At 42.9% G+C, this 24,052-nt stretch overlaps 1 protein-coding gene across 4 annotated transcripts in view; it reads right to left on the minus strand.

Annotated features, from left to right (window-relative positions):
* Positions 1–1,155: 1,155 nt before the first annotated feature.
* The window catches only part of cacna1fb (calcium channel, voltage-dependent, L type, alpha 1F subunit), a 55,461-nt gene continuing 32,564 nt past the window's right edge, over positions 1,156–24,052 (minus strand). The window contains exons 26-52 of one of the 4 annotated variants that reach the window (XM_047365683.1): positions 23,715–23,822; positions 23,578–23,630; positions 23,281–23,427; positions 23,004–23,205; positions 21,148–21,306; positions 20,963–21,073; positions 20,800–20,883; positions 20,579–20,707; positions 20,053–20,118; positions 19,728–19,819; positions 19,477–19,636; positions 19,257–19,384; positions 18,937–19,033; positions 15,684–15,786; positions 15,121–15,222; positions 14,910–15,040; positions 14,221–14,349; positions 14,068–14,122; positions 12,030–12,216; positions 9,166–9,237; positions 5,207–5,314; positions 4,508–4,644; positions 4,316–4,428; positions 4,059–4,248; positions 3,923–3,970; positions 3,733–3,833; positions 1,156–3,641 (exon numbers count right to left, since the gene is read on the minus strand). In XM_047365683.1, the coding sequence (XP_047221639.1) occupies positions 3,378–3,641; positions 3,733–3,833; positions 3,923–3,970; positions 4,059–4,248; positions 4,316–4,428; positions 4,508–4,644; positions 5,207–5,314; positions 9,166–9,237; positions 12,030–12,216; positions 14,068–14,122; positions 14,221–14,349; positions 14,910–15,040; positions 15,121–15,222; positions 15,684–15,786; positions 18,937–19,033; positions 19,257–19,384; positions 19,477–19,636; positions 19,728–19,819; positions 20,053–20,118; positions 20,579–20,707; positions 20,800–20,883; positions 20,963–21,073; positions 21,148–21,306; positions 23,004–23,205; positions 23,281–23,427; positions 23,578–23,630; positions 23,715–23,822 (3,276 nt within the window). In that variant the 3' untranslated portion in view covers positions 1,156–3,377. Of the gene's footprint in view, positions 3,642–3,732; positions 3,834–3,922; positions 3,971–4,058; positions 4,249–4,315; positions 4,429–4,507; positions 4,645–5,206; positions 5,315–9,165; positions 9,238–12,029; positions 12,217–14,067; positions 14,150–14,220; positions 14,350–14,909; positions 15,041–15,120; positions 15,223–15,683; positions 15,787–18,936; positions 19,034–19,256; positions 19,385–19,476; positions 19,637–19,727; positions 19,820–20,052; positions 20,119–20,578; positions 20,708–20,799; positions 20,884–20,962; positions 21,074–21,147; positions 21,307–23,003; positions 23,206–23,280; positions 23,428–23,577; positions 23,631–23,714; positions 23,823–24,052 lie in introns of all 4 variants that reach the window. The other 3 variants (XM_047365675.1, XM_047365667.1, XM_047365693.1) reach the window with 3 other exon arrangements.

Below are 24,052 nucleotides of genomic sequence, written 5' to 3' on the forward strand. Positions count from 1 at the left end.
TCTGTAGGCTGCTGGAGGACATAATGACCACTTTCACCCTCTTTGCTACATTCTCATACTACTCTCCAATTTTGTATTATTTGCTGTTATTTCAGCTTTTAACTTTGTTCTCTCTTTTCTCTTCCTAGAAGCTACACCTGGCCTGACTCTGTGTCTACCTGTGACACCTTTCTGGAGAGGGGCATTGTCCGAACTTCTGCTGGCAACAACTTAATGCTCACCTTCTACAGATGATCCACATGGCCTTGTCTTTTAGTGTTTAACCCTTTCTCTCTCCTAGACATGGCTACTGACTGAGCTTCTACTGTGACTAACTCTATGTGCTCTCTTTCAGACTCTAACCTTGAAAACTGGATCAGAGTTTATCTGTTCTTTCTTTCTAGATGAAACGACTAAAGGAGCTACATCCATTAACATTTACTTTTCCTTCCCATAGAAAGTACTCCTGGATCAGTGCTTCTTTGTTCTCTTTGTGTCTCTGCTCTGTTCTCTCAAACCTCCAGTGGGTCGTGGCAGATGGCCGCTCACACTGAGCCTGGTTCTGGTTCTGCTGGAGGTTTCTTCCTGTTAAAAGGGAGTTTTTCCTCTCCACTGTCGCTACATGCATGCTCAGTATGAGGGATTGCTGCAAAGTCAACACCAGTGACTGTCCACTGTCTCTACATGCTCATCCAGGAGGAGTGAATGCTGCAAATCACTGACTGGATGCAATCTGCTGGGTTTCCTTAGATAGAAAAACGTTTTATCCAATTTGAATAAATAACTAACTCTGACTGCACTGTTCAATGGTTACGATTTAATAGGAATGTATGAACCTGACTGTTGTGAAGAACCTTGAGATGACATGTGTTCTGAATTGGCGCTATAGAAATAAAACTGAATTGAAATGAATTAATTTGAAGCATGCATGTTGTTGTTCTGGAGCTCTGACTGTCAAGAGTTCATCAGAGAAACAGCCTGGGGGAAGAAACTGACTGATCCAATAGTGTAAAAAGAAAATGCTTGCATCTTTTAACTGGTTTTAAGATTTTGATCAGGAATGTAATTACACACCTGCCTGTAGTCTGACTGCCTGCGTCTCTGAGTGAAGGTGGTGATGTCTACTAATGTTTCAGGGTGATGTTAGCATATGAGAGACAACATGGACACGTCCAGCAGAGGCGTAATCTTTATTGGAAAGAAAACAAGATTAGGGCAGAGCAACTCCTCAACATCTGAGCAGGAACCTCTAGGAATAAAAAGCCCTTAATGAGTGTTGGGAAAGAGTCCAACAGGTTGCAGAAGAAAGAGTTCAGAAGAGACAAAAACACATAATAGTCCATCATCAGAATAAAAAATATCCCATATGTAGAAAAACTAATCAGATTCTGTGGGTTCTCAGTTCATCTGCAGAGACACAGCACTAAAGCTGCCAACACAAAGACAACTGGCATCATCATCGTCATCAGCTCACACAGAAGCTCAGAGGATCTTTCCTCTGTTTTATTGAACTGGATATTCAAGCACCTGATTTCACTTTCTGCAGAGACAGAAAGGCTTTTAATCTGAAAGAACTGAGCCAGGCATTCGGTCCAACTTTGATAATTTCCTGTTAGGACTGATGTTGAAAGCTGGACCCTCAGTTCAGCTGAGAAACTAGACTTCCTTCTAATTGAAAAGAAGAAGTTGTTGGTTCGTATTCATAGATCAAGAAGGTGTATTCTGTTTTTGTTTGGATGGATTATCATCTTCATTTAAACATCGGACAGGGGAGAAGCTTCCTTTAGAAAATGTTGATTTTCGGAAACCTGCCGCAGGAAGCAGGATCACATAAAACATCTGTTGGAATTTATCATCCAGTGGTTTAAGCACCTCCTCTGGCGGTCATCCAGGATTCATAGAACCGTAGTTACAGCTGTAACTTCCGTTACCTGAGGTAAACTTTGGTTTCTTAAACTGACCATTAAAACAAACTCTTATCCTGCAGCAGCTGTTCTGTGTATTTCCATGAGGATGAACGCTGCAGTAATTATGACATCATTAGGTTTGATGATGTCATAATTACTGCACACATTTCCATGGTCACTACATGCTTGACACATCTGAACATTTCGTACAGCGAGTTTCTGAGGGGAAAAGTCAACAAAACACAGTTTCACAAATAAAATCTAAATACGTACAGATTTCACTGGAAAAACAGCTCGGTCTGTTAGAGTGAACTGCTCATTATTATTACTGAGGTACAAAAATTACTGTTAGGATTTTAATCAGTCTTTTATTAGATTTCTCCAAGTGTTAAATCAGCATAGATTAAGGTTAAAAAATCACATTTATATATATAGCCAATATATTCTATCGATATAGGATTATTTTCCTTGATGTGTAAACAGACCAGCAGCTTGGTTCTGTGCTAAAAATCATTTTACCATCTTGAAGAAAGAAAGAAAGAAAGAGAAATTTGGTTTTTAACTGGAATACTTTTCCTTAAAAATCTTTTTCTCTGTCCTTGTGTCAGAAACAGAAAATTAACAGAACAAGATGGAAACAAACTTAAATTCTAATTACAGTTTTATAAAATCATATTACAGTTAAAATCTGCAAATAGATAAAAGTCTAATATTCAGAAATGTATTTGATCTTTTGTTGATTTCTGCTGTTTTTAGACACCATCTAACCTTTTACTGTTTGCACTTATTTTACTCGTCTCAGTTTTAGTTTCTGCGGCTCCTCTCACAGTGTTGGAAAACCCGTCTAAAAGGATATTAAAGCATGCAGCTCCTAACACTTTTTTATAAATTCACAGAAAATTGTAAAAACTGTTTCCCTACAAACAATAATAGGATTTCAGTTTCAGCAGTGATAAAGCCACTCCTCGTTGGACCTCCATATCTCAGCCATCTTTTCAAACAGAACCATCATTTAAAGTTTATTTGGGTCTCTGAAAGTTGGATGTTTTCTGACCTAATGATCCTTTTGATCCATTTTCCAGTTTTTCCATAATCACAGTTTGAATTTAAAGATTTTTCCACAGAATGTCAGCATGGAATGTGATGATGGTTCTGACCCGGTAAACTTTTGGATTTAGTCTCCTTTCATGGTGACGGCAGATGTTTCTGTCTCCTTCCAGCCAGGGTGTCTCCTGCTGCTGTAGGACCATCAGTTTTCTGACCAATCAGAGCCCAGTGTGCAGAGAAACACAGCCACACAGAAGACACTTTAGGTTGTCCTGTTCTGACTTTTCCTCCATATTTCTCTCTTATAGTGCAAGCTCCGCCCACCTTAAATGTAACCCCGCCCCCTTTTTCTTATCGGTCAGCAATCCTGTCAATCAAAGTTTCCAACATTCCATAAATTGGCCATGGATACTCCACCTCCTTCTCTTCCGATTTGTCGGATCCTCAGAATGAGGTCACACAGGCCATCTCGTCGGCCAGCTCCTCCTCCTCGCGGCTTGTCCTGATTGGTTCCTCGTCACTGTAGAGCGCAGCAGGGTCATCGGCGATGGTGTTCAAGAAGTCGTGGCTCCCAGAGCTGAGCAGGTCGCTGGCGGCTGATTCCATTTCGTCCACTGTCATGTGACATGCATCTGCGATCTCACGCTTCGCGAATGCAACAAACTTTGGATCTCGAGCGTAGAGGCCAAGTCCCTCTGAGATCAGAACCTGGAGACAGAGCAGAACAGAACTGTGTCGGTCCTTTCCATGGTAATACTCAGAAACAGGAACTAAAGACGGATCAGTTGGGCCTCCTCACTGCTTCCACCAGACTGTCAGCTGATCCTCGTTTCTCTGCGAATGGAGCACCAAGCTGTGTGGGAACTCTTAGGGTGGTGTACGCCCTGTACGGGGGCGGAGCTGCAACACAGTCACATGACCTGCTCAGACAAGCCTAGACAATAAACGTTTCTCTGTGAGGAAGAAGCATATCTGTTTCTTCGTCTCACCTGATGTCCCAGTGGGTCCACTGTACCAGGGTGGTCCGTCTGCTGCTCCTGTCAGATCACAGGAAGCAGCATGAACCAGACTCTTCCCAATTAAACTCTTCTAGTATGCTTGAAATTTGAAACACTGCCTCCTCACCTCCTGCTCCACCATTCTTCCCCTCGCCTACCAGTCCTCCTCCCCAGGGGGGGCTGCCCTCCTCCTCCACCAGGATGAGTGGAGCGTACAAGAGGCGCCCACGGCGAGGACACGGCTTTGCCCAGGACGTTGAGGCGGCTGCCGAGGAGCGCCCGGAAGAACGACAGGAGTCGTAGCTGTTGAAAGCCTGCTGAGCAGAGGGGAGGTTATGTGAGGATCAGGTAAGTGTGAGTATGAAGTGGCAATTTGAGGGTTACCTGAGGTCGTGCGCGGCGTGGAGGGGATGTCGGGTGGTACGTCCCAGGAATCGGCAGGTCATCGCTGCTGCCCTGCCGCCTCAGACACTGAATGTTGAAGGAAGGTTTCCGACCTGATGAGTGAAACAAACACACTCGCTTAGCTGCCACACCTGCGATGTCACACCAAGCTGCTGTGGGCTATTATCTCACCTGTGGGTGTGGCAGGAAGCAAGCGTCTACGAGTCGTCCTTCTGCCCTCGCTGTAACCGTCGCCATAGCTACCGTTAGTGTATGGGACGTGGCCATCGTGGTGGTCTCTGTACAGCGAGGAGTCGTCAGGGTAATGTCTGTGAACACACAGTCAGGTCATAAATAATCCATCCAACCAGATACTTCCCTAACCCCTGCAGGGCCGCGGCGGGACATGGCCCCATGTCAGCAGGTGAGACATGGGGTGTATCATGACCAGGTCTGCCTCCTCCACAGGTCCCTCACAGAGACTCACAGGACACACACACACACCTGAGGCAGTTTAGAGAGACCAGGTCACCAGACATACATGTGGTTTGACTGGGCAGGGAACCCAGAGACAACTCATTCCTGCACAGGCAGAACATGCAAAATCCAGCAAGAAAGAAAAACTTATTGAAGGACGACCTCAGTTTTTCACTCACATTCAGTCTAATTTAATTTTGTCCGTTAAATAATGACACAGGGTTTTATGTCCCCCACTGTCAGCGTATACAGCTGCAGCTACCTCGCAATAACTCTGGTTTCTCTTCGTAACGAATTTTAAATCCTAATGAGAAAAAAAGGGTTTCTATTTAGTCCAGATGCTTTAAAACTTTTAACTGAAAGCACTGGACTTTGTTATTTTCCCGCTGAAGGTACCTTTGTTGTTGAGCATACCTGTCTCTGGAGGTGATGCTCTCGTTGTCCTCCTCTCGACTGTAGTAACCCTGCTCTCTGTACACCTCTACGTCTCCATTCCTCCAGGATCTGTCTCCAGAGTCTCTCCTGCAGACCAACAGAAGACAGTGATGGAGTCAAACTGATCTGTGATAAATATTCAGGCAAATGCAACCTTAGACCCAGAAAACCTACAATTATAATTATCCCTTTCATTGTTTTTAAAGCAGACCAATAATTCTATAAGCAAGTTAGAAAAGTGGGGACCATTCAAACAGAAAAGGACAAAGTGAGCACTCTTACTCTTCAAAAATGCTCTATGTTACACGGACGAGCTTCATGAAAGGAAACCAGAGAAGAGGCGGAGAAGATTTCTCCTCAACCGAACCTGTCCCTCTGTCAGGAACTCTTTCTGCCCCACGATTATCAAACAGGTGGAATCCTTGATTTTAATGAAGTAATGAGACTGAAGGCTGAGGAACTCCGTCCATGCCAGTGTTTAAGCAGGGAGCCAACAGCCAGATCATGAAGGCAACTGCAGCTGTTTTTGTGAACTTCAACTTTATCAAGTAAAAAAAAAAAAACCTTTACTCATACAATGTCATTGTTTTCGGAATAGATCTGACTCACATAGAAGAACACTCCGGAGAACGAAAATTAGTGTAATGTTTTATTGTGCAACAAGTAATCAGGAACATGAATGAGTGAATTGGTGCTAGCAGAATATCTGCAGCACACGTGTTCAGGTTGTGTTCTGTGTTTGTGGGTTTTTAAAGTTAAGATAAACTTTATTTAAAGGGTGATTTTAAACAGAAGATTGATCATAATGCGCCGTCCACGCTTATGCATTTTAACCCTTATATTAAACTGGTCATTTTAAAGGTGTGTGTTTGATTCTGGTGCTAAGCTAGCAGCTTCTTTGTTAGCTTTAACTGCTAACAGCTAAGAACACGAGCTTGTTGCTAAAGAATATTTACCAGAAAAGTTGTTAGTTTTCAATCTAGTAAATAATGTGTCCCTAACATCATTTACTAAATCTGATAACTAAGTAAACACCATTAAGCTCATTTCTCCAGAAAAATTTGGTTCTTTTCCAAAATATTCCCTTAATAATATTTATTTAAATATTATTTTAATAAATGAAGGCAGTTAATGAGACACCGTTGAGAATTAGTCATCCAGAAGGTTGGTTTTATTCAGCAAATCATTATTTAAAACATGATTTTATTAAAATAATATTTTATCTGATCTTGCATTGTGAATGGTTGTCTAAACGTTTGCTGATTATTTTCTAAGTTAGTTCCAAGACTAACTTAACTTCATTTCCAGATTCTTCAAGATAATCCTTGGTTCTCAAACATAAACATTGCATGGTAATGTTGCATCACTCTTTTGGTCATAATTATCAATCATCTTTAATCAACTTGTTTATATTGTACATAGCCCATTAGTCTTCGTTATTATTTAATTCTGCTTGGTAGTTTAGTTGGATTGTTTTAGCAAAGTAAAGAGTTTGTTGATTGAAATATGTTTGACTTTGAGTTGACTTATTTTTGTTAATAAATTCTTGTATTTTAAGAAATTGTGTGAATTTATTCCATATATGTGCAGAGTTTATGCTGTTCAATAATGTCAGAGCTCGTCTCACACCTTTCTATTCTGTCCTAATATCATCGCCTTAATGGGCTGGTATTCACAGGACAATCCTTAACAGACCCAAATATTATTTGATAAAATATTACAATATTAATAATAAATAATATTCTCAGATTCATAATCACAACAACCCAAAACCCCGACATACAACAGTTTTTACTTTTTATGTGTCCTCTTTCACTACAAACTGTTCGCAGATCTCTTTAACTCAACAACTGAATCACTTAAGCTTTTATCCTTGGTGACTTGTTCAAACATGAATGCCTGGATTTTATGTTCCTGACGGAGACCAGGCAGCGGGAATATACATTTGAATGAACTGTGCCCTCTGAACTGTTGCGTATTTGGGACCCCACATATTGCCAGGAGAGGAGGCGGTCTCGCTCTCATCTACCAGGACTTTTTTTCCTGCAGGCTAATGAAGCCGGAGCCTTTCAACTCTTTTGAGCTGCAGATGACTAAGGTTGTGAACACTGAGTCATTTTATTGTGTTTTAATTTACTGACCTCCTGGTCCTGCACGTGCGTTTTTAGAGGATTTTTCTGAGTTTTTGTCTCCCATTATTAAACTTGAGAAAGTTTTAATTCTTGGAGATTTTAACATTCGTATAGATGAGCCGACTTGCAATGTAGCATCGCAGTTATTAACACTTACAGAGTCGTTTCATTTTAAACAGCATGTATCTGATCCTACACATGAGAAAGGATATACTTTAGACCTTGTTTACTCCTTTGGTCTTAACATTAAGCAGCTGAGTATTGTGGACATTCATGTCACTGACCACTGCTGTGTGTATTTTAATTTGTCTTTTAATCTCATCATTCGTCCTAATAAAGTGATTTCCCAAAGGCGAATTATTAATCAAACTGCTGTTGAGAAATTCTCAGAATTATTTGAGCCCAATTATTTTCATAGTTGCAGTGATGCAGAGTCTTTTACCCAGTCTTTTAATTTCCATTGCCTGTCTGTCCTAAATAAGGTTGCTCCTGTAAAGCACAAAATATCTTCTCCTAAAAGCTCTTGCCCGTGGATGAATGAGGACATTATGTTGTTTAGGAGATCATGTAAGATGGAGCGTTTATGGAAATCTACACAACTTGAAGTCCACAGATTACATTTAAAGGAGCTGATCTCGTCACTAAATGAAATTATCAAACATGCCAGATCTGCATATTTTTCTAATCTTGTGAATACAAATGAAAAAAATCCAAACATTTAGTTTGATACCATTAATAACTTGGTATCACCCTCAGCTCTGCTGGTGCCTGTATTCACAGTAGATGACCGCAACAGATTTTTAAACTTTTTTGTGGAAAAGGTTGATGATATCAGGGCAAGTATAAAACCACTTCTTGGTGACATCCCTACAGTTGGCCCCACTGTGTGCTCCTGGTCCTCATTATTTCAGTTACTTTAGAGGATGTTAAGGTATTACTAAAAATGATTAAACCTTCTTCCTGTGTGCTAGATGTCGTACCCACATCACTGTTTTTAAAAGTGTTGGATATCGTTGGCCCACATGTCGTCAAATTGATTAATATTTCTCTTTCTACTGGGTCAGTTCAAAGCTTTTTTTAGACAAGCAGCTTTAAGTCCTATTTTGAAAAAAGCCCAATTTGGACCCTTCTAAGCCAAGCAATTACAGGCCAATATCAAAATTGCCTTTTCTTGCCAAAGTTGTAGAGAAATTAGTGGCTGAGCAGCTGACAGCTTTCTTAGAAGGCATTAATTTTCTAGATAAGTTTCAATCTGGTTTCTGCAAGATGCACAATACTGAGACTGCCTTGTTAAAAGTCTCCAACAATATATTGATGGCTGCAGACTCGGGTCAGTGCAGTGTATTGGTTTTATTGAATCTGTCATCAGCTTTTGACCACAAAATTCTGTTACATCGACTGCAGAATGACAGGAATTTCAGGAACTGTTCTTAAGTGGTTTTCTTCTTATCTGAGCAACAGAACTGTTTCCATGTTTGCAAATAGCATAATGTCCACAGTCTTTCCCTTGCTGCATGGTGTTCCTCAGGGTTCAGTCCTCGGCCCAATTTTGTTCCTTTTATACATCAGCCTTCTTTGGAAGATTATCAGTAGCTTTAAATAGTGTCTTACCATCTGTATGCTGATGACATTCAACTCTTCTGTTCCTTCAATGACTCAGAATCACAGAAAGTTAGTACATACTTAGTACATTGTATCTCCTGTATTAAAGACCAGCTAGCTAAAAACTGCCTTCAGTTAAAATCTACTAAGACTGAAACCCTGATCATTGCTCCTGAACAGAAAGTTCCTTGGATCGAACAATACCTCGGTTCTCTGGGCTCCTCTTCCCGGCCCAGCATCAGAAACCTTGGTGTTCTATTTGACCGGTCAATGTGTCTGGACAAACATTCGAGACATTTGGTAAAAAGTTGCTTTTATCATCTGAGAAATATTTCTAAATGTAATGCATTGTTACCTAAAACTGACATGGAGATGATTATTTATGTTTTTATTTCCTCTCGTTTAGATTATTGTAATTCCCTTTTTGCTTGTTTTAACAAATTTACTGTCACTCGTCTCCAGTTGGTCCAGAACGCTGCAGCGAGGCTTTTAACAGGAACCAATAGAAGGGCTCACATTACATCAGTTTATCCTCTCTACATTGGCTACCTGTCAAATTTAAAATTGATTTCAAAATGTTAGTGTTGACTTTTAGAGCTTTTATTATACAGGCCCCTCAATATATCATTGAGATGTTGATCCCTTATTCTTAAGGTCGCACTCGTCTGTCCTCTGCCCAGAACCTTATAAAGGTCCCTAAGACCCGGTTCAAAACTCGAGGCGACCTGTCCTTTCAGGCAGTAGCCCCCAGGCTGTGGAATACCTTGCCCTTGTCTCTTCGTGTGGCCGACTCTGTTGATTCCTTTAAAAAGCAACTTAAGACACTTATTTAGACAAGCTTTTAGTTAAATGTTCTACTTCTTGATTTTTACCTGTTTTTACTGTCTTTGTATTATATTAAGCCTATATTTGTATTTATTTTATTTGCACTCTATAAAGCACTTTGTGATTTTTAGCTGTGAAAGGTGCTATACAAATAAAGTTTACTTACTTACTTAAGGTAACTGCTAAACTTCAGCTGTGACTCATTTATCTCTGGGTTTGAACCAAATAAAGGACAGTGTTTTACTGCAAATGCTGTCTGTTTGTATTTTGGCTTCCCTTCCATCTGTTACCTCTACAGTATTACCTTAATGTGACTTTAGACCCAAACTACATGTTGTCATGATGAAAATGTAAAAGGACTTATGGAGCGTGACAGATGCTGTCCTAGAAATAATGCTGGCTTGCTAATATAAATTAGGTCATTCTTCGACAGTTGTATGGAGGCTAATGTATGCCTGTGAGCATCAGACATCTGGTGCACACAGCCTGTTTCATCAGTGCTGGTCAGAACAGAAGATAAAATTAGAAAAGGTTATTTGAATACTGACAGAACTCTGGTGCTGTAAAATGTGGCAATTCAACACTGTGGGTAAATAGAGGCAGACTGGGCCCTCCACAGAGAGCTTTTAAATCCCTGTGCATGGTGCTCATTTGTTAGGTCTCCTAGCTCTTACCTGTCAGAAAGAGACAATGTGCATTCTGACTTCCTCCTCCTTCATGGATAAATCACCAAATAAATCTTCTTTTTAAGATCTCCAAGTGTTTCTCTTACTTATTTGATCTCATCTTGCAGACTTTATCACTGCTGTTCTCTCAGATGGCTGCCCTGTTATGCATTAATGCTATTTTAACATAGTTCATACACTCACTGGCCACTTTATTAGGTACACCTGTCCAACTGCTCGTTAATGCAACTTTCTAATCAGCCAATCACATGGCAGCAACTCAATGCATTTAGACATGTAGACATGGTCCAGACAATCTGCTGCAGGTCAAACCGAGCATCAGAATGGTGAAGAAAGGTGATTTAAGTGACTTTGAACGTAGCATGGTTGTTGGTGCCAGAAGGGCTGGTCTGAGTATTTCAGAAACTGCTGATCTACTGGGATTTTCACGCACAACCATCTCTATGGTTTACAGAGAATGGTCCGAAAAAGAGAAAATATCCAGTGAGCGGCAGTTCTGTGGGTGAAAATGCCTTGTTGATGCCAGAGGTCAGAGGAGAATGGCCAGACTGGTTCCAGCTGAAAGGAAACAGTATCTCAAATAACCACTAGTTACAACCAAAGCATGCAGAAGAGCATCTCTGAACGCACAACACGTCGAACCTTGAGGCGGATGGGCTACAGCAGCAGAAGACCACACCGGGTGCCACTCCTGTCAGCTAAGAACAGGAAACTGAGGCTACAAGGTTCACCAAAATTGGACAATAGAAGATTGGAAAAACGTTGTCTGGTCTGATGAGTCTCGATTTCTGTTGAAACATTCGGATGGTAGGGTCAGAATCTGGCGTCAACATCATGAAAGCATGGATCCATCCTGCCTTGTATCAACGGTTCAGGCTGGTGGTGTAATGGTGTGGGAGATATTTTCTTGGCACACTTTGGGCCCCTTAGTACCAAATGACCATCGTGTCAATGCCACAGCCTACCTGAGTATTGTTGCTGACCATGTCCATCCCTTTATGACCACAGTGTACCCATCTTCTGATGGTTACTTCCAGCAGGATAACGCGCCATGTCATAAAGCACGAATCATCTCAGACTGGTTTCTTGAACATGACAATGAGTTCACTGGACTCAAACGGTCTCCACAGTCACCAGATCTCAATCCAATAGAGCACCTTTGGGATGTGGTGGAACGGGAGATTCTCATCATGGATGGAGCCGACAAATCAAATCTGTGTGATGCCATTATGTCAATATGGACCAAACTCTCTGAGGGATGTCTCCAGTACCTTGTTGAATCTATGCCACCAAGGATTAAGGCAGTTCTGAAGGCAAAAGGGCGTCCAACCCGGTACTAGCAAGGTGTACCTAATAAAGAGGCCGGTGAGTGTATAAAACGTAATTCATGTAAAAAATCTTCATAGTGAGCTACAAACTTGAGCACCGCTGCAATAGAACAATTGTAATATGAGCCATTTAAATACAGCGCCATCTGGATGATGTGACAGGAGCTGAAGACAGAACCTTCAGCCTCCAACAGAACCGGACTTTAATTCTTGCTGTGTGATGACACACCTTCCGTATTTGTAGTATGATGGTCTCTTGTGGGCGTTGTCTGACAGGCCATTCTTCACGGACGCTCGGCGATGATGACTGACTGATGACCTCACACTGTCTCCACGGCGAAGACGCTCGTCGTGCTCGTTTCCATTCGCCATCTTGGTGAGAGAGCCAACTCGGTGGATAAGACTGCTAACATCACCTGCTCAAAGAAGCCCCGCCCACAGTCAGTGGCGATCACAGTTAGAGATGTTCTAGATTCTGAATTAGACAAACAATGCAGGTGTGTTTCTCTGCTGCCCTCTTCATTTTGTGCTCAGATTTACACTTATAGCTAATATTTGTTCATATTGTAAATCTTTGACTGACTTCAGTTTTGGTGCACATCATTCATGAGGTCAGGTAACAAGATAAAAACATATTTGGAAAAATCCTGTTTCCCACTCTGGTCATGGAACAGGATTTATGAGGGAATAATGCTTCAATCTGGAGGAGTTTGGGCTGTCCTTCTTATAGATTGCAGATATACAAGGGTTAGACAATGAAACTGAAACACCTGTCATTTTAGTGTGGGAGGTTTCATGGCTAAATTGGACCAGCCTGGTAGCCAGTCTTCATTGATTGCACATTGCACCAGTAAGAGCAGAGTGTGAAGGTTCAATTAGCAGGGTAAGAGCACAGTTTTGCTCAAAATATTGAAATGCACACAACATTATGGGTGACATACCAGAGTTCAAAAGAGGACAAATTGTTGGTGCACGTCTTGCTGGCGCATCTGTGACCAAGACAGCAAGTCTTTGTGATGTATCAAGAGCCACGTATCCATGGTAATGTCAGCATACCACCAAGAAGGACGAACCACATCCATCAGGATTAACTGTGGACGCAAGAGGAAGCTGTCTGAAAGGGATGTTTGGGTGCTGACCCGGATTGTATCCAAAAAACATAAAACCACGGCTGCCCAAATCACGGCAGAATTAAATGTGCACCTCAACTCTCCTGTTTCCACCAGAACTGTCCGTCAGGAGCTCCACAGGGTCAATATACACGGCCGGGCTGCCAAACCTTTGGTCACTCATGCTAATGCCAAATGTCGGTTTCAATGGTGGAAGGAGCACAAATCTTGGGCTGTGGACAATATGAAACATGTATTGTTCTCTGATGAGTCCACCTTTACTGTTTTCCCCACATCTGGGAGAGTTACGGTGTGGAGAAGCCCCAAAGAAGCGTACCACCCAGACTGTTGCATGCCCAGAGTGAAGCATGGGGGTGGACCAGTGATGGTTTGGGCTGCCATATCATGGCATTCCCTTGGCCCAATACTTGTGCTAGATGGGCGCGTCACTGCCAAGGACTACCAAACCATTCTTGAGGACCATGTGCATCCAATGGTTCAAACATTGTATCCTGAAGGCGGTGCCGTGTATCAGGATGACAATGCACCAATACACACAGCAAGACTGGTGAAAGATTGGTTTGATGAACATGAAAGTGAAGTTGAACATCTCCCATGGCCTGCACAGTCACCAGATCTAAATATTATTGAGCCACTTTGGGGTGTTTTGGAGGAGCGAGTCAGGAAACGTTTTCCTCCACCAGTATCACGTAGTGACCTGGCCACTATCCTGCAAGAAGAATGGCTTAAAATCCCTCTGACCACTGTGCAGGACTTGTATATGTCATTCCCAAGATGAATTGATGCTGTATTGGCTGCAAAAGGAGGCCCTACACTATACTAATAAATTATTGTGGTCTAAAACCAGGTGTTTCAGTTTCATTGTCCAACCCCTGTATGTTTATAGATCGCAGATTCAGGTGCCCAAAGGTTATTGATGAGATGGTTTTGATTTTGGAAGGAATCTTTGGTTCAATAAGTGAGCATGATCATAGAACACAGGAAGAATTAAAATACAAATTTTTCCTTTATGATGACAGGTTTATGAGACAACTGGAAATAAAAGAGGCCTAAAAATAGTCTCTTAAAAACAGTTCGACACCTTTAATCTTAACATCTTGAATTAATACCATGACATGGATTAATGTTATATTTTACCAGTTGGTGTCTGTATGGAGCCTCGTCGATGTTCTGCTCCGAATCCATTTTCCGCCTGCAGACACACAGATGAGAGCAGAAACTTTACCTGCTATAAGAACCATCAGGTCATTTATCAGACTTCAAGCTGCAAACCATTGGAGAGGTGAGTACCTTATATTCAGTGTTCTCCAGCTCCTCACCCTCCATCATGGCCTCCTCCTCATCCTCCAAGTCTTCATTCAGAGCCAGACGCATCTCTGGACCCAGATCCTGCAGGGTCTTGAGACCAGCCTTACACAGCTGCACCAGACACAAAGAAGTTACTTTATGTTTGTAGATGAAGCAGGAAACCTCAGCCTCAAATGACCAAACATTTTCTTTGTGTTTGTGGTCAGAAACCACAAACAAAATATATTTTTGGAAAATGTTCCAAAAATACATTTTATCCAAAATACCAGATGTAAGAACATCAGAACAAACATGGGAATTAAAGTGGATGTAATGTTTTACTCTTGTGTTTCTCCCTTCCAGCCAGGTCCTTATTGTAATAAGAACGTGTTCTTAATAACTTCCCTGGTAAATAAAGGTTAAATAAAAATGAGACAGTAAAGAAAAACATTTAAGCTTTTTAAACATGGAAGTCACAGATTAGACATGCTCAGATACTGTTTTCTTCTTTTCAGGTTATTTCTTCCGCCAATGTTGATGCAGTTTGCTGCCGAAATCCGCCATAACCACTAGGTGACAGCAGCCCGCAACTAGACCTTTAAAAAGCTTCTTGAAAAGTTCACAGAATACTCTACTTTTCTGATCAGGGTTACTGAGAGACAACATGGAGAAAGAGGAATGAGCAGACTAACCTGAACCGCAGACGGATTCGTAGAGTCGGACTCTCCAGTTACATTTCCCTTCTCTTTCCTCTTCCTAAACTTCCTGAAGTAATCCTGAATGAGGAAAGTTGCATAAAACTTTCCGACTGTGACTTCCTCCTCTGCGGATGATGAGAGAAAAGTTCAGTCTGCAGAGCTATGAAAAAAGACTAAGGTACTACCTGCAGGGTTGCAACTCTACCTTCATGAGGAGGTATGACTTCATCCAGCAGCTTTGGCTTCATCCTCTTCCAGATCTTCTTGATGATCGCCCTCAGTTCCTCATTCTCCTGTTCAGGGTTATCTGCTGGGCAGAGTCAAAGACCATTTTTAAGTTCACACCTGTTAACCAGTACTTGTTGGGAAACTGATGTTCAAAAGATCATATAGACAGAAGCAGGAACATGCCGCCTGACTGCATTGAAAAGTGAGATAATATGCAGATGATGCTGTGATTTATGTTCCCATCCTAACTGGGTCATCTGGATTATTAGCCAGAACTGAACAAAATGAATACATCATATATTATGTTTAATTTCTACTACAAACCTACCCTTGAAAAATAAGTCTGGGCTGAGTTAAGCCTCAAATGTCCAAGAACTCCTAGTGTTGTAGATAAAACCATGTCCTGGTTCTGAAGGCATCCGGGACTCACTTCAACAAGCTTAATTTAGGCTGAGGAAGTTAAAATAAAACCCCTGAACTGAGCACTCAGCACTTTGAACCAGGCATAATGGACTGCTCCACCTGAAAGCTGACACATACCTTCTGTTTTAATCTTGAGCGCGGTGCGGACCAGAGCGAACAGCGTGGCGTTAAAGGTTACCATCCCGTCAGCATTCAGAGGCATGTTCATGGCCACCAGGCGCTGAGGTGGAGAGGAAGAGGAGGACTCAGGTTCTAAACATCTCTGCACAGTTGGGTGTGTAGTGCACAGAACTCTTCAGAGTTTTCACATGCTTTAGCTGCTCTTTCTCAGACCTTCCAAAATGCCCCTGCAGGACCTCTTAGATATTTAAATCTTTAGTGTGAATGTCATTTTCTAGAGTTTTCTCCAAATGTTTGTTTAGCTAATTTAGACAATAGGAGAACACGGAAATAATCCACAACTAATTAATGATCAGCTGTAACTTTACATAAATGCCTTGGTTTTGTTCAGTGGAATAATGAAAGTTGTGCTGAGCATCAATAATAACTAACTAAACACAACATCTGGTTCCAAACCCGTGAGCAGCCTCCATACTTTCCAAAAGCCAGGACCACATCTAAGCAGCTGCTGGAGCTGAATCTTATAATTCCTCCAGCTGAGAGGGACTGAGGTGGCAGAACCACGGAGCAAGAAAATAAACATAGAAGAACTTTCTTCACTGTTCTACTGAGTTTCTGGTTTTGGAAGCAGATAGATTTAAGGTGGTTCTGACACTAAATTCATCTCCCAAATATTTCCACTCAGATGAACATTAGAAGTCCAAACTAGGCCATAAGCCCCTTTCTTTAAACTCCTGAAAAAGCAATGTTTTCTTTTGCTCTTATTCATAGAAAATAGCTTCTCTTTTTCTCTAATTAATCACTGATAATATTAATTAGGATGGGAATGTGTGATTGTAACTGTGTGCGCCTGTTTTCCCAGGTTGGGTCTTGGGCCTCTACTATTAAACTCTCTGCTGGTGGCTGGTGTCTCTGCCCAACGGTGCGTTGGTGGTTCTCGGTGTCCGGGCTGGGTTCTGGGGTGTGTGCCGGGTCACTTCTGGTGGCTGCTTGGCGGGGCCTGTGCCGTTTGGCTCTGTGGTGCACCCCTGGGTCTTGGGTCTCTGGATCCATGGCTGGATCTGCTCTGGCATAGCTGGCTTCCGGTGGGGCCTGTAGGCTCATCGCTGCAGCTTCCTATGGCTTCTGCTGTGGCTGCTGGGTGGTTTCCTTGGTGATCCTGGTGGTGGTCCTCCAGGGACTCCTGTGCTCGGTGGGGCCTTTGGATGTCTGTGGCTCAGATCTCCTCTGTGTCTATCTTGGGTCCTGGGGGGCAGGTTTGGGGCTCCTCACACTCGGTATTGAATATATTTATGGAGAAACCTTATATACACAAGGCACTCACACTTACACTCACAGGTATTTGGATTCAGGTGTTCATAGACACACAGATATTCTCTATATTGAGCTGCTGTTGCCTCTAAATACATCTTGCATTCATTAGTACCGTGTACGTTTAAGTAACATTGTTGTTATACAGGGGTTGGACAATGAAACTGAAACACCTGTCATTTTAGTTTGGGAGGTTTCATGGCTAAATTGGACCAGCCTGGTAGCCAGTCTTCATTGATTGCACATTGCACCAGTAAAAGCAGAGTGTGAAGGTTCAATTAGCAGGGTAAGAGCACAGTTTGGCTCAAAATATTGAAATGCACACAACATTATGGGTGACATACCAGAGTTCAAAAGAGGACAAATTGTTGGTGCACGTCTTGCTGGCGCATCTGTGACCAAGACAGCAAGTCTTTGTGATGTATCAAGAGCCACGGTATCCAGGGTAATGTCAGCATACCACCAAGAAGGATGAACCACATACAACAGGATTAACTGTGGACGCAAGAGGAAGCTGTCTGAAAGGGATGTTCGGGTGCTAACCCGGATTGTATCCAAAAAACATAAAACCACGGCTGCCCAAATCACGGCAGAATTAAATATTCACCTCAACTCTCCTGTTTTCACCAGAACTGTCCATCAGGAGCTCCACAGGGTCAATATACACGGCTGGGCTGCTATAGCCAAACCTTTGGTCACTCATGCCAATGCCAAACGTTGGTTTCAATGGTGCAAGGAGCGCAAATCTTGGGCTGTGGACAATATGAAACATGTATTGTTCTCTGATGAGTCCACCTTTACTGTTTTCCCCACATCTGGGAGAGTTACGGTGTGGAGAAGCCACAAAGAAGCGTACCACCCAGACTGTTGCATGCCCAGAGTGAAGCATGGGGGTGGATCAGTGATGGTTTGGGCTGCCATATTATGGCATTCCCTTGGCCCAATACTTGTGCTAGATGGGCGCGTCACTGCCAAGGACTACCGAACCATTCTTGAGGACCACGTGCATCCAATGGTTCAAACATTGTATCCTGAAGGCGGTGCCGTGTATCAGGATGACAATGCGCCAATACACACAGCAAGACTGGTGAAAGATTGGTTTGATGAACATGAAAGTGAAGTTGAACATCTCCCATGGCCTGCACAGTCACCAGATCTAAATATTATTGAGCCACTTTGGGGTGTTTTGGAGGAGCGAGTCAGGAAACGTTTTCCTCCACCAGTATCACGTAGTGACCTGACCACTATCCTGCAAGAAGAATGGCTTAAAATCCCTCTGACCACTGTGCAGGACTTGTATATGTCATTCCCAAGATGAATTGATGCTGTATTGGCTGCAAAAGGAGGCCCTACACCATACTAATAAATTATTGTGGTCTAAAACCAGGTGTTTCAGTTTCATTGTACAACCTCTGTAGATGTGTTTGCTGTTTGTCCCTGTGGTTTCTCTCTTTCTGGAGGTGTAGAAGCAGTCTTCTAGAGTGTTATCTTGTATCTTTATCCTTTATTCTCTCTATTCTTTCTCCTTCTCTTCCTCATACCTTTCTGCCCCACATCTCTCCCTTTCTTTCTTCTTTTTTCCCTTTCATTTCATTCTTCGTGTCCATTACATCTGAAATCAAGTTTCTTATGAATCTCAAGCGGATCATTATAGCGATAGCCGTAATGCTAATGTGGGCACTCAGACAACAATCCCGAGGGCTGCTCTGTTGGACAGGACACGCTAAAAAAGAAAAGATTACATTAATTAACAGTTCCTGGGGTTACTCCGATGCTAAATAAACTTTAATGTGAGAAAAATATACACAACCTTCTCGGTTCTTTGAGTTTCTAATAAAAATCATTGATGGGAAGAGAAAGATTTATTCCTTCAAACTGAAGTGGTACCGGTTCTGATTTATTTATGTACATGAGTATAATTCACAGGTGTGATGGTTACCTTACAGGCCACTCTGTGAGGACAGAGCTTCCCAAATCCCAGAGGAGGCTGAATCCTCCGGAGCATAGCCACCACATCCAGATGTTTGATCCGACCTCTGAGAACACAAAACGTTCTACTGATCAGTAATTCCTTTTTCTCTTCCAAATGGCACCAGCAGAACTCATTCAAACTACAGCTCAGTTCTACATTATCCAACATCTGATGTTTGAATGGAGTGAAGCACGTCATAGAAACTCTACCCTCAGCTCTGGCTCTTTATGATCAACTTACAGTAAAACTGGACCACGGACAGGAAACAGAACATTTGTGGAACTTACTTAGCCTCTGGATCATACTCCGACCAGATCCTCTTGAATTCATCCAGATGGTGTGGCCCCAGGATGGACCAATCTCGCGTCAGATAGTCAAAATTGTCCATGATGACAGCAACAAACAAGTTGATGATCTAAATGAGAGAATCAGGTATGCAGTCAGGTTCTGATCCAAACAGAGGAATTCAGAATATTGTGGAAATAGCCAGAGTTTGGATACTCCCACCAGGAAAGCACACAGCATGAAGAAGCTGATGAAGTAAACAATGGCAAAGTTGCTGCCACAGCTGAACTCTTCTCCTGGTTCGTGGTCCGACTCCGGGTCACAGCGTTTACCTGGGAGACTGGCCAACATGATCTCTTGCCACGCCTCACCTGTGGCACACCTGTAGACAAATAGAACAGAACAGATTTCTGTCGTTTAATCCAGCACTGAAGAGTGAGATGAAAAGGAGCAGCAGGAGGAGAAAATCTGACCTGAAGAGGAGGAGAACAGCCTGAGGAAACGTCTGGAAGTTGTTGTTTCTATTGATCTGAGTGTAATCCTGCATCGCTATCTTTCCAAACGTCTGCCAAACACAGAGGAGGGAACAATTACCGCAGGGATTTATATTTCATTTCACATTAACAAGAACTCCTTATTTTCTGTGTTCAGCTTCTAGAGGACCCGCTGATCGGAGATGTTTCCAGAACATCATTCTGGTTCTTTTTATTCTAACTTTTCAGCAAACATTTTGAGTCTTCAGTTTGTGTCTAAATTCCAAACAGTGCCCTCTCCAGGTTGACCGGTGTATGAGCTCACCTGCATGCCGATGACAGCGTAGATGAAGAAGATCATAGCGATGAGCAGAGCGACATACGGCAGCGCCTGCAGAGAGACGACGGCATAATACTCAGTGTGACCCTGAGCCCAGGAGCCACACGGTGGGGCTTCAACCCAACAACCTGACTGCAACTGATGTTACACCAACATCCTAAAGACTGTTCTCTGTATGTAAGCAATATGTTTCTAATCATATTGTTGCTTGTTTTATTCTTATTGAGCTTCCCAACCAGTTGCATAGAAGGTGTTTATCAGGTACAGCATTTAGTTTTTTTTACTCTACAGTCCCTCGTTAACTTCCTGCTTCCCCGTAACCACCCACCTCTCGTTTAACTCTTGTACTTCATTAACTCCGCCCCCTCCCATTAACTCCCTGCTCATCATAAACTGCGTTCTTATGTGCCTCTTGTCCCTCATCGACTTCCTGTTCCTGGTTGACTCCCTTTTTCTTGGTTAGCCTTGCCACTAATTAGCTTTATGTCTTCGTTAGCCCCGCCCCTCTGACCTGCAGCGATTTGATGAATGTCCAGAGCAGCGTACGAATCCCCTCCCCCTTATTCAGCAGCTTGACCAATCGCATCACCCGGAACAGGCGGAAAAAGGTGATAGATACTCTGGAGCTGTCCTCGCCACTCTGAAAGTTCATCATTAAGCTTAACACATTTTCAGTGGGATTTAAAATAGATTTTTATGTAGTGAACACAGAGCTGTGTCTGCTATACTGACGCTGAACTCAGTGACCACGATGTCCACCACACTGCCGACCACAATCAGAGCATCGAAGGAGTTCCAGGCGTCCACAAAGTAGTGCTGGAAGGAAAAGCAATGAATGAAACGCTCTGTAGGAAGTTCACAGACTGGACTATTCCTCTGCGTTCAGTTTTCCCACCCGCAGTCTGAGAGCCAGCAGCTTCAGCAGCATCTCCACCGTGAAGAGTCCAGTGAAGACCATGTTGAGGATGTCCATGACATCGCTGAAGGTCTTGGACTGTTCGTAGTGCTGCAGCAGAGAAATCACTCAGGCTTTGGTTTGATCCAACAGGAATGGGTTTTATATATTAGAACAGCACCAACCTGAACGGCCAGCGTGACAGTGTTGAGCAGGATCAGGACGAACATGACGTACTCAAACCCTGTCGAGTTGATGATGGACCAGAACTTGTACTGAACCTGGTTCTTTGGGATGTAGAGTTTCAGCGGCTGAGCCTTCAGGGCGTACTCCACACACTGACGCTGAGGATGAGACAAAGACGTCTGAGTATAAGACAGAGCGTCCTGCAGCCAGCTGATCGGAACAAGAACAGAATCCGATCAGCTACAGCTGGATTCAGCAAGACAGAACCTCCAGAACCTCCTCCAGCAGAGCACACCAAACAAAACTGAACAGACAGCACAGAAACTTAAAGTTTTTATTTCCTGTCAGTCTGAAGTCCAAATTAATCCACATTTCATAGAACCCAATGGAACCAAACTGTTTGGATCTGAAACAGATTCTGTAAAACTGTATAACACCTTCAGGGCTTTCTCTTTTTATCATTTTATTTGTTCATTTTTATTCAGTTTCTCTTTAGAGCACCAGTTCCCAGCTATTGTCATCTAAATGGACTTTACAAGATGAGCATCAACCCAGTCATACAGCCGCAGGGAACAAACCTGCTGGATGTAGGATCTGTCCACTCTCACCACATGGTCCAGTAGAAGCATGTGGACAATTCCTGCAATTCAGGCTCCTACATGATACAAAAACCAGTTGGAAGACTGGTTCTGTGGTTTTAATCCTGATCTGGTCCTAAAGCAGCATCCATCACTATCTTGGTCTCTGATGATCGAAGATGTTTAGGGGATCTCCAGTTTGATAAAATCATTGAGCCGATTAAAAACTAAGTTTGTCACAGAAAAAGTGGAAAGATCTGTGTGTCCCTCTTTCTGCAGAGGAGAACATCGTGAAACCACCCAAGGAATCTGGAGGAAGTTCAGAAGCCTTAGCTGGACAGCCATGATCTCTGATCCCTCAAATGGTTCTGCATCCAGAACCATCACCCATCAACAGCAAATAGAACCTAATGGAGCAGGGATTACTCTGGAGAACCTTCGTCCAACTCTACAATCCAGATCTACATTCACAGCCTTTACTGAGCAGAGAAGAAGCCAGATGTTAACCTCAGAGGTGAAATCAGCTTCTCTGGGCTCGGAGGCTTCTGGGATGGACCATCTAACAGTGGGAACATGGATCAGATGGATCAGTTCTCCAGATGTTTGGTGGAAGAGGAGCATCCACCCTGTTGACAGCAACCATTCCCTGCAGCCAGGCTCTGATGGTAGGAGGTTGCATCATGGTATGGTCTTGGATCATCTCCTCCTCTGTGATGCAGTAAAGTCCAGCAGAGATTCTAGAGCAACATTTGCTGCCTTGAGGACCACATCTTCTCCAGGGACATCCGTCACATTTCACATTCCAAAGTGCTGGCTGAGGAAGAGGAGGGTGCAGCTGCTGGACAGACCTGCACCCAGCAGAGACTCTTGGAGACTATAAGAACCAGCACTAGGACAAAAAGAGCCTGGTACTGTTGGACATCTGAAGATGTGTTTGCAAGAAGAATGGGAGAAAATAACACCTGGAGCTCCTCATGGCCTGGTGTCCTCAATGACAGGAAGAGCCTTAAGTGTTGGGTGAAGGAATGGGAAAATAAGCAGAAAGAACTTTCTTTGTGGAGATGTAGCAACCTGAACTTCAGGTTCAGCATGGTGTCAAATGGAAACATTTTGTCTTCAGGCAAATCTGGACATTTTCTCTCTTTCTTTCTTGTTTATTTGCATGGGGAGAAGCAATGAGGAAACATTTATGGTCTTCAGTAATTTTCAATGACCTTTAACAACAGAAAACAGTTTAAAAGACAGGAAGTGATTCGCTCAGTAGGACAGGGTCTTACCTGGTTCTTGTCCAGCTCACAATTCTTGTACTCCTGCTCTCCTTGCTCTCTGAAGGTGATGATGACAAAACCGACAAAGATGTTCATCATGAAGAAGGCGATGATGATGATGTAGACGATGAAGAAGATAGAAATTTCCACTCTGTAGTTGTAGATTGGACCAGAGTTCTCTCCGTTAGCGTCGATGGCTTTGTAAAGCAGCCTGCAGACCCAACAGATAATCGCTTAAACCTCAAGTTTATTTCTGATGAACACTGATAAAGTTAAAAATACTGACGCAGGCCAGCCCTCAAAGGTAGACACGGTGAAGAGTGCCATCATCCCCATCAGCACGTTGTCAAAGTTGAAGTCGCTGTTCAGCCAGATCCGCTGTCTGACCATGGGATGGCTCACATCTCCATCCTTATAGACCACAAAGGTCCCTCTGGACACACAAACACTTGATTTAACTGAAACACATCATCATGAATATCAGCAGGAATTCAATAGAGCAGCAGCAGGAATGTGACTGGAACAGAACTGGACCGGAACCAGCTCCAGCTGTTGTTAAGCTCTCAGTTTTCACCCTGCTTACTTGCACTGTTCAGGAGTGCTTTTGGCCTCATCTGTGCAGCGGTAGAATTTACCCTGAAATGCAGAAGACAGATAATAAAGCAGAGCAACACAAGCAGCTTCTGCATGAATCCAGCATAGTTAATCCAGCCGACGCACCTTAAAGAGCTGGACCCCGATGCAGGCGAACATGAACTGCAGCAGTGTAGTGACAATCATGATATTCCCGATGGTCCTGATGGCCACAAACACACACTGGACCACATGCTACAAGACAGATGAAACAAAAAGACTTCTCAGCCATCTGGAGATTCACAAGGTTCAGACCATTTAGGACTTCTTCTGTGTTCAGACAGGAGGGGACAAAAAGGTGTCCAACACTTCAGAGCATTTATTAATCTGTCTGTGAGGAAACATGGGGTTAAACACCTGGTGTAACTTCTCTGAGAATGAACCAAGAACTTCAGACCCTCACATCCTCATCATAGGGTTTAAAA

Source organism: Girardinichthys multiradiatus, chromosome 1 (assembly GCF_021462225.1).
Source record: "Girardinichthys multiradiatus isolate DD_20200921_A chromosome 1, DD_fGirMul_XY1, whole genome shotgun sequence".
In the NCBI taxonomy this organism is placed as follows: Eukaryota; Metazoa; Chordata; class Actinopteri; order Cyprinodontiformes; family Goodeidae; genus Girardinichthys; species Girardinichthys multiradiatus.